Raw genomic sequence first — 15,883 nt, 5'->3', positions numbered from 1 at the left:
ATATATTGATCACTCAAATACCAATAAATTACCTTTTTATAACAAATATTCCAAAATGTTACAAAAATATATTAAAACTTATTGATATATTACTTAATTAATGGAATCTGATAGTTTTATAGTAAAGGCACTGATATTCAAAGTTGACAGCTCGTTGACGCCACCTGTGTCCCGATTCTAAAGAGAGTCGACAGCGCCGCCGCACGCGCCTCCTAAAACCACAAACCACACGCACAGCGCATTTTCCCACCGCTTGTACACACGAAGACTGAAATAAATCTATGATTAATAACACCTACTTGATAGGAGATGCGCTAAAATATCATGACATTTCACTTACGAACCGTTTGAGCCGAAACTAATACAGGTGCAAGACGTTGCGAAACGTTCATACAAAGAGAATGATTACAATATTATATTATTAATTACGCATCGTCGGTCATACGTGTTATTTTCGGCTGTCGGTTTTTTTTAACTCTCCATTTGTTTTTTGTTATTACATGACATGAATAAAGGTCACAACTCACATACGGCTAATTAAGAGTACTTGAACGTAAACCACTAAACGCGTGGTGTGTGTGGTGCCCAAAATGGAATGATATGGAAATATATGTAAATAATTGTTAATTATAAAAAAAAAATCGTTATGGGTTGTTTTGCGATTTATTTTCTCTATTTCTGCTTCTGTTTAAATCTCAACAATTTTTTGTAAGATTATACAGAGGATCTAATAATAAATAATTACCTACACGTAAATTAACTATGACACTTTATGATAGATTATATCTTAAATACCCACCACGTATTTGAATCTTTACTAAATTAAATGATACATAAAATTATGTATTAAATTCTTTAACTATTTCCATATATTTCAGAAAAACGTCACACAAGATATCCATGAAATAATATTATCTCTATCGCTCCTTAAAAAATGTTTTAAATATAGATAGTGCTGCTGGTTGTAAGAAATATCTTATATCCGCCCGGATAGCGACCATCGTAGATAAGGTGTTAAAACCCGCCATACTTGCCCACGTAAGTGTGTCGTGTTCCGGCAGCCTGTGCATATCTGGTCCAAACCAACCGGTATATTTGTGTCGACTGGCGAAGGATAATTATTTCTCGCCATTCTACATTTTATTGGATTCCCCACTTCACTTACATTAGATGCAGTATGGCACTTTGCTGTGTCCGTATGAGAAAAATATATATATTTTTCTTTAAAAATGTACTCCACTTTAACAGAAATTTAATGAGAGTGAAATAGCCGTGTAAATCAGTTGGCGCCAACCTCAGGGGCCTTATTCTCTATCCCGCACGTTATTTTGACAGTGCGTAACAAGCACGTAACACAACGCATCATGTTTAGGACTATAGAAATTTGGCTTACAGAATACCATTCCACGCACATTTCTCGAAGATAACATGACACGGCCGCGTTACGCGTTTACACTATCATACAGAATAAGGGCCCAGAACAAGAACAAGCAGCGCCAACACTACGACAATGGGTGACAGAATGACGCACGAATTGAAAAAATGTGTATATTTGTCAACGGTTACGTGTTTATGGTATTTAAAATATCAACCCTGTAAAAATTGCGTGGGTTTATCAAAAGCTTACACTATACAGGGGTCCTGGACTTTTAATATCATGACTTTCCCCTTTTCAGTCGTAGACAGAAGTGTTATTACTCCCACATTTCACCAGCAATGTTACATTAAACCACACAAATGTATGCACAATACATTAATTTACACCATGCCTTACGCAGAAAAATATGTAATGAAGAAAAAGAACGCAACAATGAAGGAAGGGACTAAATTTTTCTAAATTTTAACCAGCTTTTAGTTTATACTGAGTGATAAAGTAAATATTTTTAGTTTAACAATTTACCGTCAGCAACATATAATTACTTTTGGTATCTCAAGTGATCGTGGAGAAGTAAGATTGTAATTTTCTGTTTGATGAGCTCTCTCGAGTACCCTAAAAGATACCGACACGTTTATATTAATAATAAAATTAAAATAATATATCCTTGTTACTCACGAAACACGTCAACGAAGTCATTAAACCATTATTTTATTTGCATGTTACACGTGCCCTATTTCTACACGAGAATTAATAATATTTCGTAGTCTGTCACATATTATTTATACACTGTGATACAGAAATGACTGCGAAATATAATTCAACCATACGGTTGAGTCATTTGTTTTCATCCTGAATTTCATGATAATCCAAGTCCAAATGAGTAATAAAACAAAGTACATATAAACTCAATGTCTCCAAAAAATATCGCAATTATCAGAGTTCCGGTTACTTTTTTCCTAATTCTTTTACAATACTCACTATAATACGTGTAAAATTACGATATCATAAACATATTAAATTATAATGAGTTCTTACCAATGTTGTCGAAAAAATACTAGGCATTAATAATCATGCTTATTTATTATTTTTTTGGCATGGAATATAAAATAAACTATTGCTACCGTATAGTTTAAAATGATTGGATTGGAATTGGCTGTACATCCATGTGCTAAAGATAAATATCCGTGAGACCGGCACACTGTCGAATTCTTTTTTACATGCATAGCAAAAGAAGAGTAGTATTCCAAGGACAACCATTATTCTTTTTAGACACCAGTGCAATGGTCCTCTTACTCAATGGTCATGAAAGGTTAAACTAGGCACCTCAGTAATCGTTCACATATATAAGTGTTAACGAAATACAGGAAATCTATTTTTGGCTAAAGAAACAATATACATATTACAATGTATTTATGTGAAAAACACAAGGAAATATTTCTCCACAGATTCTGGAATACAAATTAACTAGGCTGTGATAGGTTTATTTTTTCTGGTGTAAAAAGTTTGATCTACGTGTTGCGTTAGAAGTTATCAAGTGACAGAAGAACTCTACAAACGTTTTTTATTCTATTGCAGTTGATTAACGAGACGAGTATGTTGCTCTTTTACTGTTACGATTCCAAATTCGAATGACAAATTACTGCGTGTCAGTCTACCGCACTGCGCTGAGACACTGTTTAGTCTCGTAAGTACACTGATAACCTAAAATTTAATATTACTTGCATTATTCGAAGATAATCTCAAGGTCTTATTACTCAATAGAGTCAAAATAAATAAATATAATAATAGAATAATCCTATGAAATGTTCACAATAAGTAATATTATGTACATTAATGCGTTCCATATAATACGGGCTACGAAGGGTCTACGATGTGCTACGTCTGGCACGTGTGTGCGCCTGCGTACTTACTTAATATTATTTATTTGTGTACATATAGAATTTTCTGACTTCTTAATTTATTTATTATCAGTCTTTTTTTACCATTATTAATCTCATGCCAAATCCGACTCAGATTACAATTAATATTCCACTGAATTTTGAGTGAGTAGAATTTTTGTCGCAAGTTTCAAAATTTATGATTTCAGAATATTAACACAAGATTCCAAAACATGAACCAGTCCCGAGATAAACCGGTAAAATTAGACTTAATTAATGTTTGTAAACATAGAGCAGACTGCAGACGGGTGTCATGGGTTCATTTAAACAGTACAAGAAGTTCATTGTTAAGTTCAGCCGATTGGTGGCATTTAGTGAGATTGGCTCGCGGGCGCCTGCCAGGGACCGACAGGAATCCACCAGGAAGCGCCTGGATCCGGCTCACGCCCACGAAGCGCCGCGAGTACCGCTGCGGTGCGCTGCCCGGCGCCGCCACCACGGCCATCTCTTGCGCGGCGGCCGCGCTCCGCTACCGCCCAGTGACACGGATTTTAGGACATTAAGGGTTTCGCCAAATTTTTGGGCAAAACAAATAAAAGAGAACCGCAACCGCGTCAGGACGGGCGTGTCTATAAAAGGCTGAGAGGGGGGTGCGCGGGGGTGGTAACACGATCCGCGAGCTCCAGCCGGCCGGCCGCCCTGGAGCGGCGCTGCTGGTGGGATGCGGAGGGGCGCGGGTGCGGGAGGGCGCGGCGCGCGGGGCGCGGAGCGGCGGTTGGTGCGCGCGCGCCGCCCGCACCCGCTCTCACTAGTCGAACGGTGCCCGACCGGTAACGTAGCGCCGACTGCCGACCGAGAGACGAACAGCGACAATGTCCGCCGTGGCGAAGACTTCCAAGTACACCTACCGCAGCAGCGGCGGTGGCACCACCGACGTCAACATCGAGTACAGCGCCGACCTGAGTGCTCTCTCCAGGCTGGAGGTACCGGCCTTTCAACTACCAGTGCAGTGCTTGTGAAGTGTTTGCGGACACATGATAGAATATGTTGTATTTTTCAGGACAAGATCCGTCTCCTCCATGATGATCTGGAATCCGAAAGGGAGCTGCGTCAGAGGGTAAGCCCGAGCGTGCGAAATGTGATATGTGCGAGCGCGGCGGCCATACAGGGCGCGCGCGCGCACCAGGTGTAGGCGGGCCGCTACTCGCACACCTCTATTAATACCAAACGCCCTCCGTCCTTACTGCTGTACACCGCTGGCAGGGTTTACACCCTCCGCGTCTGAGTACGCCCACCCCCACCCCCACCCTAACTTCATCCCTTTTCATACATTTACTACCAAATTTCAAACAGTGAATTAACAAATTAACCTTCCAAGTTCAAGACTATTGTAATTTTATAACATTGAATTAATTAGTTAACACAGAGTTCTATTCTTCAATATAATATTTACTGCTTCCTAATAGTGTGCGGGGAGTCTTCAGTCCAATTGGATTTAATACAATATTAACAAAAAGAGGTGATCGTCTTCCATAGACCTAAAAATCATTCATACAACATAAATTATTCTGTGGTAAAGATCGGGTGGTATCATCTTATAGACATTTGCGTAGTCTATTTTTAAACGTAGCATCGTCGGTTGGGTACACGCAACTGTATCGAAGTGATACGCAAGAAGAGGCGCACCGCCCAAAGCCGCGCCGCCCGTCGCTACCGCTTCGACGTCCGCTGAACGCAGAGACTCGTTGCGAACGGCGCTCGCGCACTCCGCGATATATTTAGCCCCGTAGCGAAAGCATTCTCTGAAATCTTAACTTCTCGCTCTCCGGTCTCACTTTTGAAACTGGGCCAAATGATGTTCGTTCTCGTTGAGAATGCCACAATATTGAAATATAATAATAGACTGCGGTATGAGTGGCAAAAATATCCGACTTAGTCAGAGCTACCGTGAGACATGAAACGATTCTTATTATAGATAGGTACAATACTGAAATATGCGAAGGACGTCTAGCTCGATTACCACCTATTGCATAATATGCAATTATTTGTTTTATAGGTAAATGTTACTTAATACAGAAAATACTGAGGTATTAGACAATATTCATTGCCATAAGTAACTTTCGAGTACAGTCATCCATTAACACAACATATGGGGACCCACGTCTTGTTTTATAATACTTAAATATTTAAAATACTATTATAATACTACTATACTATTGAAAATAAAATAAAGACTTGTCTAACTAATCATTCCTAATAATTAGTTATCATTTGAAATGAGACTTAACGGCTCAGGACATAATTAATTAATTGAATTTGCAGATTGAGAGAGAGAAGGCGGATTTGAGCGTACAAGTCATTCAACTGTCCGAAAGGCTGGAGGAAGCTGAAGGCGGAGCCGAGAGTCAGGTAAACAAATTACATTTATACTTACTATACAACATTAATAATTGTGTATATTTATTAAGAAAATAAAACGAAATCAAATAGAAGTACAACTAAAGGAAACCAATGAAGACACTCCAGATCAGCAGACATATTATGAAGAATGTAAAGAGATAAGATAGATTAATAGGTTCTCATGAATCACCGAGTAAAGAAATGAAACAAAATACTTAGACAACAAGAAAATAAGTTACGAAAATACCAACTCAGAAATACCAACAAACAATCATCAAACAGTGAAGAGATTATTATAATTCACCAAACGTTGTACAAAACATCGAAGAAACTTTTGTATTGTGTTTAGGTACCGTACGAGTACGGCTTTGCGATTTATCTGTATTTGCATTTGCGATTGTTTTGCTAAGCGATATTATTGACCCTAATATTTATTTATTACAGCAAGGATTATAAAAGAAGTTATACGTATTTTTATCAAGTAGTGTCAGTAAAAGGGTTAAAAAAAATATATCAAGAAAATGTAAATATGAAACACAATTATGATTCAGAATATATAAACCATTCACTTCATGTTTTTAATAATTTCATTGAGCAACTTGACCTGTCATATTTCAAATGAGTACCCCAAATGTCAATTTGGGGGCATATTTTGAAATAAATTCATACATTTTTCAGTTCGAGATCAACAGAAAACGCGACACCGAACTTACCAAGCTTCGCAAACTTCTGGAAGATGTCCACCTGGAGTCCGAGGAGACCGCCCACCTGCTCAAGAAGAAGCACCAGGAGATCGTGGTCGACTTCCAGGAACAAATCGACCAGCTTACCAAAAGCAAAGCCAGGTGAGCGAAACAATATGCTCTCACAATACCATCGTCGTGTACTAACTGTTTGGCATGTCCTTAGAAATAAGAATTGCTGAGCGAACCCTTGCGAAAAGCTGTGCGTGATATCATGTATCGCATCATACCGAACTGCCCATCATCATCACAACATACCTATGCTCCGTGATTGCAAAAGATGTTTCTTTGTCCCCAGGTCTGAAAAGGAAAAGTCCAAGTTCCAGGCTGAAGTTTACGAACTGTTGGCGCAAGTCGAGAATGTCACCAAGGAGAAGATCACCATCTCCAAGACCTGCGAGAGGCTTGAGATCACCATCTCCGAGCTGAACATCAAGATCGAGGAGCTGAACCGCACCATTGTAGACATCACTTCCCACAAGCAGCGCCTATCCCAGGAGAATGTTGAACTCGTTAAGGAAGTTCAGGACCTCAAGGTATATTATATTTTCTATTTTAAATTCACCGTTATTGCTTTCTTTTTCAATGTTTAAAGATAAATTTGATGGTAAATAAATCAACTGAAGCTTTTAACTCTTGACATAAAAAATATATCGACAACATTTTTGGTAATTATAATTCAAAATTATTACGAACAAAACCATTTATGAATAATTGTCTAAATATTATTAGCTATAATATTCTCTACATCACTCGTCGTATGCAATACTTCATACGATACATTTCGTTAAAAATTAACACTATCTTTTTCCAGGTGAACATTGAGAACGTGGTGTACCTGAAGAGCCAGGTGGTCAGCCAGCTCGAGGACTCTCGCCGCAGGCTCGAAGATGAGGAGAGGAGGCGCTCTCTGCTCGAAGCTAACCTTCACCAGGTAATGTGACAAGTCTCAACTAACACTTAGAGAAATTCCATTAATATCTAAAAATAATACTGAATTCTCAATTTTCATGCAAATTCCAAATACATATTACATAGACTTTGAAGAATAATTTAAATTCTTCTTCGCGCTATCGAAAGTCTGAACCGTTTAATGAACACAGAGACCATTCATACAACATACAGTACATTAGTGTGAAGTGATTAATTCTATAGATAGCTAAACTCTTTTGTCAGGTTGAGATCGACCTTGAGTCGGTCCGCGTCCAGCTCGAGGAGGAATCCGAGGCGCGCCTGGACCTGGAACGCCAGCTCGTTAAGGCCAACGGTGAGGTCGGCCACTGGCGCTCCAAGTTCGAAGCCGAGGCCGCCGCCAGGGCTGAAGAGATCGAGGAGATCCGCCGCAAGTACTCCATCCGCATCCAGGAGCAGGAGGAGCAAATCGAGACCCTCATCGCTAAGATCAGCAATGTTGAAAAGCAGAAGTCTCGTCTCCAGAGCGAGGTGAGTCTTCGTGTTTATATTAGTTGCTAGCCAGGTTTATAAAGTACTCAAAGACAAAAATATTCTTACAAAAATGCTAACAAAACAAATTAAATTCCAAATTACACGTTTAATTGACATAGATACTTTTCGCAAACATTTGGAATGAAATTCATCAGCAATTTTATATCTAATCAACTGTGTCTTTAAAAAAAAAAAAAAAACTAATTTCGTAGGACTTAGGTGGACAATTTCAAATTTTATTTACAAAATTTAACCGCGATTCCTGAACAGGTTGAGGTCCTCATCATCGACCTTGAGAAGGCCAACGGCACCGCTAGGGAGCTGCAGAAGAGGACTGAGCAGCTTGAGCGCGTGAACATTGAGATCAAATCGCGCCTGGAGGAGACCGTGCAGTTGTACGAGCAGACCCAGCGCGACCTGCGCATCAAGGTCACGGAGATCCAGCGTATCAGCCACGAGCTCGACAAGACCCGCGAACAGAAGGACGCTCTTGGCCGCGAGAACAAGAAGCTTGGTGGTGAGTAATTTCGTCACTGACAACGCGATTATTAAACAGAATTGAAAATAATATTCTAATTTCAAATTTAATAAATCTAAATGGTTGAAATTAAAAAAGAACTTAAAATAAATTATCAATTTATTTTATACATCGTTTAATCATGTTTTATCTCCAATGTTTAATAACACTAGAATTATAACTTGTCACTTTGTGCGCGATGATTGCAAATTTGACTCTCCAGAAATTTCACATACCATTCAAAACGTTACAGGTTTCATGTTGGCATTTTGCGCAATTGTATTCGTGTTGTAGGCAGATATGTCCAGTGTAGCTTTAATACTTCTGAAACAGGATTAAACTTTTGTTAAAACTGTATGTACATAAACCTCTTCGCACTACCAGATGACTTGCACGATGCCCGCGCTAACCTCACGGAGTTGACCCGCCGTCTTCACGAGCTCGAAATCGAGCTGCGCCGTCTTGAGAACGAGCGAGAAGAACTCACCGCCGCGTACAAGGAGGCCGAAGCCGTAAGTTCATATGACTAAATTATTAGCTTGTATTTTTTTATACATAAGCCATAAGTTAATATCCATGGTGGATACCCAGTTGCGAACTTGCAGAGTTGAGAGCCAGTGTCTCATCACACCCCCAGTAATGAGGCTTTTTTTAACGCCTCCTTTTAATCTATCGAGTTTTTGAGACTACACTATTAGATTTGAAACGTTTACCTCCTTATTCATAAACGTTATTTATCTAAGGATGGAGCATTGCTGTGATAACAAGTCTGTTTCTCAGCTCTGTTTATCTGACAGCCTGCTGTTTGTTCAGCTTTGTTTATCTGACAGCCAACCAGGTTAAAGTTGTATCCTAATATTAGCCAATCGCAACGGCCGTATGTCTACGCACTGCGAAGGCTGCCATGCTGTCAGCACTGAGAAACAGACTTGTTACCACAGCAATGCTCCGTCCTTAGATAAATAACGTTTATGAATAACGGGGTTAGTGTTTAGTTGCCCCGGTATATGCTTCCGGATTAGGCCTGAACCCTTAGGAAAAGTCCGCCACTGGATAGACAATTGCCTTGACTATATTTTAAAACCTCTTCAAGTGAATTTAATACGAATCAAAAATACAGAAATTTTAGTTGGCCGATGTAAGAATTACAGATTTCAGGGTTTGCATTGTAAAAACGTTGCTGCTATATCCTTATAAAAGGTCTTTAAAACTATCGGTAAAGGAACGTTACAAACGCTTATTCATCTTATTATTCAGCATTACTAGATTGCATATTATTTAAATCTACCTTACAAAAAATTACAATGAAAATTATGTGCAAAACTATTTGCATATTGCCACCATAATTCCTAGCCTTTATGGTAGTGATAAGTATGTTAATCTATAATGTTACACATTTAAATGTGATTGACAGTAGGCAAAGTTTTAAATATCGCAACTGTCAGTTGTACAATTAATGGTTTTCTAATTTAAAATCAGCCACGTACTTGTTTATATGGACAAGGTAAATAAAGAAGTCTATAAAAAGAAAACATTGACGAAGCGAACGTCGATTTAATTTGACAACATTAATTAGTTACAAATTCACAGTTTGGCTTAGATTCAAATGTTTAACACTATCGATAAAGTTGCCAGATATCCGTTCCTAAGACTTCTAATAGATGCAATATTTATAGAATCTGGGACGCTAGGATAAAAGTACTTTTTACTTTATTCTAAGAAGAAGATTACATTATCATGAATGAAAATTAAATTAAATTAAATAAAACCATCGCTCTCGCTCTAATATGAAATACGTTCGCAAAATAAGCAAAGTAATTTCGAAATTAATTTATTATGATATAATGAAAATTAGTATGGAAAACTTAAAAAAAAAAACAGATCTATGATGAAAATTGGTTTATAAATAAACCCTTTTCTCTTCAACTTTAAAATAACTTATCGTATTGATTGGCCTAGTTATGAAATCAATAAATGTTTTTATAACAAGCATAATAGCATAAAACGGCATTACATAAATCTATATAAGCTGAAACAAATCTCTGGAGTGTTAATAGAAGGAACATAACCCATAGTCAAAGATTGCTTGCAAATCAATATCTAGTCATTTGATTTTCCCAAAAACGACATCCTTGTAACCAAAAAATACATGAACCTGTCATTCCCAGGGTCGCAAAGCTGAGGAGCAGCGCGCGCAGAGGCTGACCGCCGAGCTTGGCCAGTTCCGCCACGAGGCCGAGCGTCGTATCCAGGAGAAGGAGGAGGAGATCGAGGCTATCCGGTAAGTACCGCACCGACGTAGACAAAAACTCCCTTAAAAATATTTACTGGGAAATAATTATAAATCAAAAGTATACAGATATAAAAAGACTTATTAAAAAAGAGAAATAAGTATAATCAATATTCACGATATATCATTTGCAAACAGGATTAAACTCTCACTCATGTACAATAATATGCATTGTTTACACAAAAAAAATCCGCTATAGACTGAACAAATGAAGAACAACGCTCGATAAACGCTAACTCGGAACTACCGGCCTGGTTCGTCTTTCAGCACCGATGCCCCCGCTCTTCGAATCACTGAATGATGTCTGTCATCCAAAAACGCAACCTGCGATCTCCGACAATCATCAACCGTGACCCATTTGCATTATGGATTAACGCCAATTACACTTCGACACATTATGACTCACTCAATCTCCAAGTAAATGTGTTTACACTGAAGAAATGTCCATTATGCTAAATTCTTGCAATACTTGAATACCAAGGCGCATAATTTTAATACCGCACTTCCGACACGGAAAACATTTGAAGAGAATGTATTACACCTTAATATATCGTATTTCGAATTATTGGCACGAATTTCGTTTATATATAACTGGTCGTCTGATTGGTGAATATTATCATGAATTACATACGCATATTGGCACAAACTACTAATGAAAATGTACAAAAGACCACATCCATTTTCTCGCGCCCTCAATTCCGCGACCTCGGCCCCTGGCGACACACGTCGGGGTTGTCGATACTTTAGTTGCGTCGGTCCGTTTGAGTGAATCTATCTTTTAACGACTCACAATGCCGCCGGTTAAGGTGCCTAACTACAGTAAATGGAACAGACCACCTACTTCTGTCTACGAGGATAATTACGGCTACGGAATTCATTTTTATCAGCCAATGATCGATTATATCAGTGCTAAAGAGCAAGGCGTCGCTGCCAAACCTCCCCACTTACCATGGAATAACGAGAGAGCGTTGGATAAATATAGATTCGACAAACCGATACGTACGTACTCTCACGAAGATTTGACACGGATTTCACATGAAGTCGCAGAACAAGCGAAACGTGATCTAAATACATTCAAAGTAGCAAAGCGATCGCCATTTTCAGTGATTGCTACCGCAGCTGCTGCAAACGTAACAAAACACGTTGGTGTAGAAAGTATTACAGATAAAGCAAAAAAGAAGAAAATGGAAAGGGACAAGTATAAAATTGAGAGGCAAAAGAAAAGAATGGCTGAAATAGATAAAGAGCTAGAACTCTATGAAAAAGAAGTTCGTTTGGGTTCTGAATTGAAGCAAAAGGCTCCTATGTATAGAGGAAAATCGGCAAAGGCCATAGCTCAAACATTATTAGAAGAAAGCCGTAGAAACGTGGCTAAAGAAAGAATGAAAATACCAGTGACCATTCCTAGAAAACATATTATGGAAAAAGATTTATCTGAACTAAGAAGCAATATATTATCAAAAGTAATATCTGAAACAAAATTGCCCGCTGTAGCAGAAAGCAAAATATCAGAGGCTATTACTGAAACGGTTAGGACTATACGCGAAACTTCACCGATGACGCGTGTAGTTAAAATCACAACTGAAATACCAGTCATCGACGATTCCTACGTAAAACACCTTAACGAACTTAAAGAAACGATAAAACAGTTTGACGAGTTAAATACAAGTTTTTTATACGATCGGAGGTGAATTGCTGCATGATCCTCATTACTATTTTGATCCTTTTAATTATAAAGTTACGTTAAATGGGTTTGTACGACTTTTAATTCTTTTATTATTCTTCTACAGCAAGCAGACCAGCATCGAGATTGAGCAGCTGAACGCTCGTGTCGTCGAGGCTGAGACTAAGCTGAAGTCTGAGGTGACTCGCATCAAGAAGAAGCTCCAGATCCAGATCACCGAGCTCGAACTTTCTCTTGACGTTGCTAACAAGACCAACATCGACCTGCAGAAGACCATCAAGAAACAGTCCCTTCAGGTAAATGTTCTTTTTAAGCCTGTAAAATTTTCAACAACTTGAGGAATATTTATCGTTAGATAGAGTCTTGGCATCTTTATTGTACCTTCAATTTAATGTATGTTTGATAATGAGATAAATGATTCATCGGCGCTTTGTGTAGCTCACCGAGATCCAGACCCACTACGATGAGGTCCAGAGGCAGCTCCAGGTGACCCTTGACCAGTACGGCGTCGCCCAACGCAGGATACAGTCTCTCACCGGCGAGGTCGAGGAGATCCGTGGCAACTACGAGCAGGTAAGATAAGAAAGTAATTGTGAAACGCCAGTTTAATTGAACAACTTATACTTTTAAATTTGATTTCCTGTAAGCATTATAATTAGTATTTATATAGAGTAGATGATATTCAATAATATTTTTATTGTAATTAAGTCTTAGAATATAAATGAATATATTTTATTTTTATTCATTCCCTCAGGCCCTCCGCGCCAAACGCGTCGTCGAGCAATCGTACGAAGAGGCGCAGACCCGCATCAACGAGCTGACTGTCATCAACGTGAACCTGTCCAGCAGCAAGGCCAAGATCGAGCAGGAACTCGCTGTCGTCGCTGCCGACTACGACGAGATCACCAAGGAGCTCCGCATCGCCGACGAGAGATACCAGCGCGTCCAGGTACAATATGCTAATACGATTGACGATTCATAGCTGACATTAAAAGTCCTGGCGCTCACAAACAACCATTTGCATTAATTATGCATTTAATATGCGGCCTTATTATTTATTGTAAAGTATTCGTATTTCTATCAATAAACTAAAAATTATTATAATATACCTTATATTAAAATTTCAGACCGAGCTGAAGCACACCGTCGAGCACCTGCATGAGGAACAGGAGAGGATCGTCAAGATCGAAGCCATCAAAAAGTCTCTCGAAATCGAAGTCAAGGTACTGTATTCTGCGTACTGACACCATTAAAGTAATTGAGAATCATGAAGATGTTTGATTTTATTAATGTAAATGTAATTTATTGTTCAAATCGTAATCTAACTTCTAAATCTTCAAATATTTTTGAATGTCATAGCTACACATAATAACACCTTGTTTTCCACCTAGAACCTGTCTGTGCGTCTGGAGGAGGTCGAGGCCAACGCCATCGTTGGAGGCAAGCGTATCATCAGCAAACTCGAAGCCCGCATCAAGGACATGGAACTGGAACTGGACGAGGAGAAGAGGAGGCACGCTGAGACCATCAAGATCCTCCGCAAGAAGGAGCGTCAGCTCAAGGAGGTCATTATTCAGTGCGAAGAGGACCAGAAGAACATCGTCCTCCTTCAGGACTCTCTTGAGAAGACTTCCCAGAAGGTCAACATCTACAAGAGGCAACTCACTGAGCAGGTAAAACTCCATATTTGCGTTTAAATATTTATTATTAAAATTTTATTCTAGTTCGATATTGCACTTAGAGCCTCATGTGACACAGGTCACTTACAACATTTTCCATTCTTCTTTATTTCTTAATTCTGAACAGTTTTAAACATTATTCAAATATTTTGTAATAAATATCTTGAATATTACTCATATCATTATATTTTGTTTGCAGGAGGGTGTATCCCAGCAGAGCGTGACCCGAGTACGACGATTCCAGCGCGAGCTGGAAGCGGCCGAAGACCGTGCCGACGCCGCCGAGAGCAACCTGTCTCTCATCCGCGCCAAGCACCGCACCTTCGTGACCACCTCCACGGTGCCCGGCTCCCAGGTTTACCTGGTGCAGGAGTCCCGCGCCCTCAGCACGGAGCGCATGTGAACACGTCGCCACACTTCATGTGAGCGCCCAACCCCTCGCCCCGCCACACCAGCATTTCTCTCCACCAGTCAACAGAGGGGCGCAATTCCGGTCGGGTATAAGCCTAGTCGTTTGTTAAGTGATGTATGGAAGGGCGGGTGGCGCTACTGAGCCACGTATGGCTCGGTGGCGCGACCTGCCCCCTCCGGGCCGGGACGCGCGCTCGGCGCTGCGGCTCGCCCTAACCTCGCCGTGTCTCTACACCGGCCAAACGCCGACCGCTCGTCCCGACTACTTTTATAAATGTATGTAATGCTAATTCAACCAAATAAAGGAACCAAAAAATTTAAGCTTTTTTTTTCAATATTTTTCTATTATAAGATCACCGGCGTTATAAAATGCGATCACGTTGTGTACCGTAATTAAGGAGCGGTAGTTTAAAATGGATTATTTTATATTATTATTTATTAATTGTGCAATAGATATTGTACGTTTGTAACTGTAACTTTAATAATGAAAAATAAATGCTATTTATGTTAAAGAAACAAAAAAAGCAATAAAACTTCAAAAGAAGTTATGGATTTTTTCTTAAACGCCGGAGCCTTAATCCCAAATCAATTAATATTAATTTTGCATATCCTTAGACATTTTAATCAGATATAACATTAATCCTACCATCCAATAATTTATAACCTGTTGTAAATAAACTATTACTCAAGTAACATGACATGTGAAAGGGACAGTAATATATTATATTAATTATAATTAATATCTATGCGATGATACTATTCAAAACAATAATATTTGGACTCGTTCGTTCTTATCTTTAGGAAAAAAACGCATTAAAATATACATGTGCACATGATATTTATAGGTAGGTCACTTAAGATAATTGAAAAACCGACCATCTAACAAAAGACAAATTGACGTGATTAATATGAAGCATCATCTTATATTTGAATATACATAATTGCGAGGGAGGGAACGACTTCTTGGCTACTTACTCTTTGTAAGAAGTAATTAGACGTTATATTTGTTTGCACACTCGCGGACTATAAATCATTTAACATTACTTAATATAGGTTACACAGTAAACAAGTAATTTATTTCTTATAGAAAAATAATAAAACATTTAACATAGTAATTAAATTACCAACTGTATGTATTCTTTTATTTTACTAAGGAATAATATTACGAATCGTCGTATTACTTAATTATACGTGGTCCTAAAGTAGGGAAGGTTTTATCAAATTTTACTAATTTCATATGCTGTTTATCAATGCCACACGAAAATGTAATACGAAGCAAAGCTTTAGCATTTTGTATAGTGCTATTACACACGGATTATAATAATTAAGGAAACAAAATCACACACAGGTATTCTATGATCTTTAATTTTCCTGCGCAGAAGGGTACGAACTCATCGTTTAGGTTGTATTTTACAAATTTCAAGGAATAATTACAAGTAAAGACAAGTTAAAAAGTAT

General features: G+C 38.7%; 1 protein-coding gene across 2 annotated transcripts; it reads left to right on the top strand.

Annotated features, from left to right (window-relative positions):
• Nucleotides 1-4,044: 4,044 nt before the first annotated feature.
• LOC115455744 (paramyosin, long form) lies at nucleotides 4,045-14,746 on the top strand. 2 transcript variants are annotated; one of them, XM_030184416.2, is made up of 16 exons: nucleotides 4,045-4,238; nucleotides 4,316-4,372; nucleotides 5,578-5,664; nucleotides 6,334-6,500; nucleotides 6,697-6,934; nucleotides 7,213-7,332; nucleotides 7,575-7,841; nucleotides 8,115-8,361; nucleotides 8,746-8,873; nucleotides 10,530-10,642; nucleotides 12,442-12,631; nucleotides 12,774-12,908; nucleotides 13,090-13,284; nucleotides 13,463-13,558; nucleotides 13,727-14,008; nucleotides 14,214-14,746. In XM_030184416.2, the coding sequence occupies exons 1-16, from the start codon at nucleotides 4,128-4,130 to the stop codon at nucleotides 14,415-14,417; spliced, it is 2,637 nt and encodes an 878-aa protein (XP_030040276.1). In that variant the 5' UTR covers nucleotides 4,045-4,127; the 3' UTR covers nucleotides 14,418-14,746. The 2 variants fall into 2 exon arrangements, with proteins under 2 accessions (XP_030040276.1, XP_037299837.1); XM_037443940.1 differs by lacking the exons at nucleotides 4,045-4,238; nucleotides 4,316-4,372; nucleotides 5,578-5,664; ... (5 more) ...; nucleotides 8,746-8,873; nucleotides 10,530-10,642 and adding an exon at nucleotides 11,428-12,338.
• The last annotated feature ends 1,137 nt before the right edge of the window (nucleotides 14,747-15,883 follow it).

This window comes from Manduca sexta, chromosome 27 (genome assembly GCF_014839805.1).
Source record: "Manduca sexta isolate Smith_Timp_Sample1 chromosome 27, JHU_Msex_v1.0, whole genome shotgun sequence".
NCBI lineage: Eukaryota > Metazoa > Arthropoda > Insecta > Lepidoptera > Sphingidae > Manduca > Manduca sexta.
The sequence above is the reverse complement of the archived record's forward strand: the minus strand, read 5'-3'. Positions and strand labels throughout refer to the sequence as shown.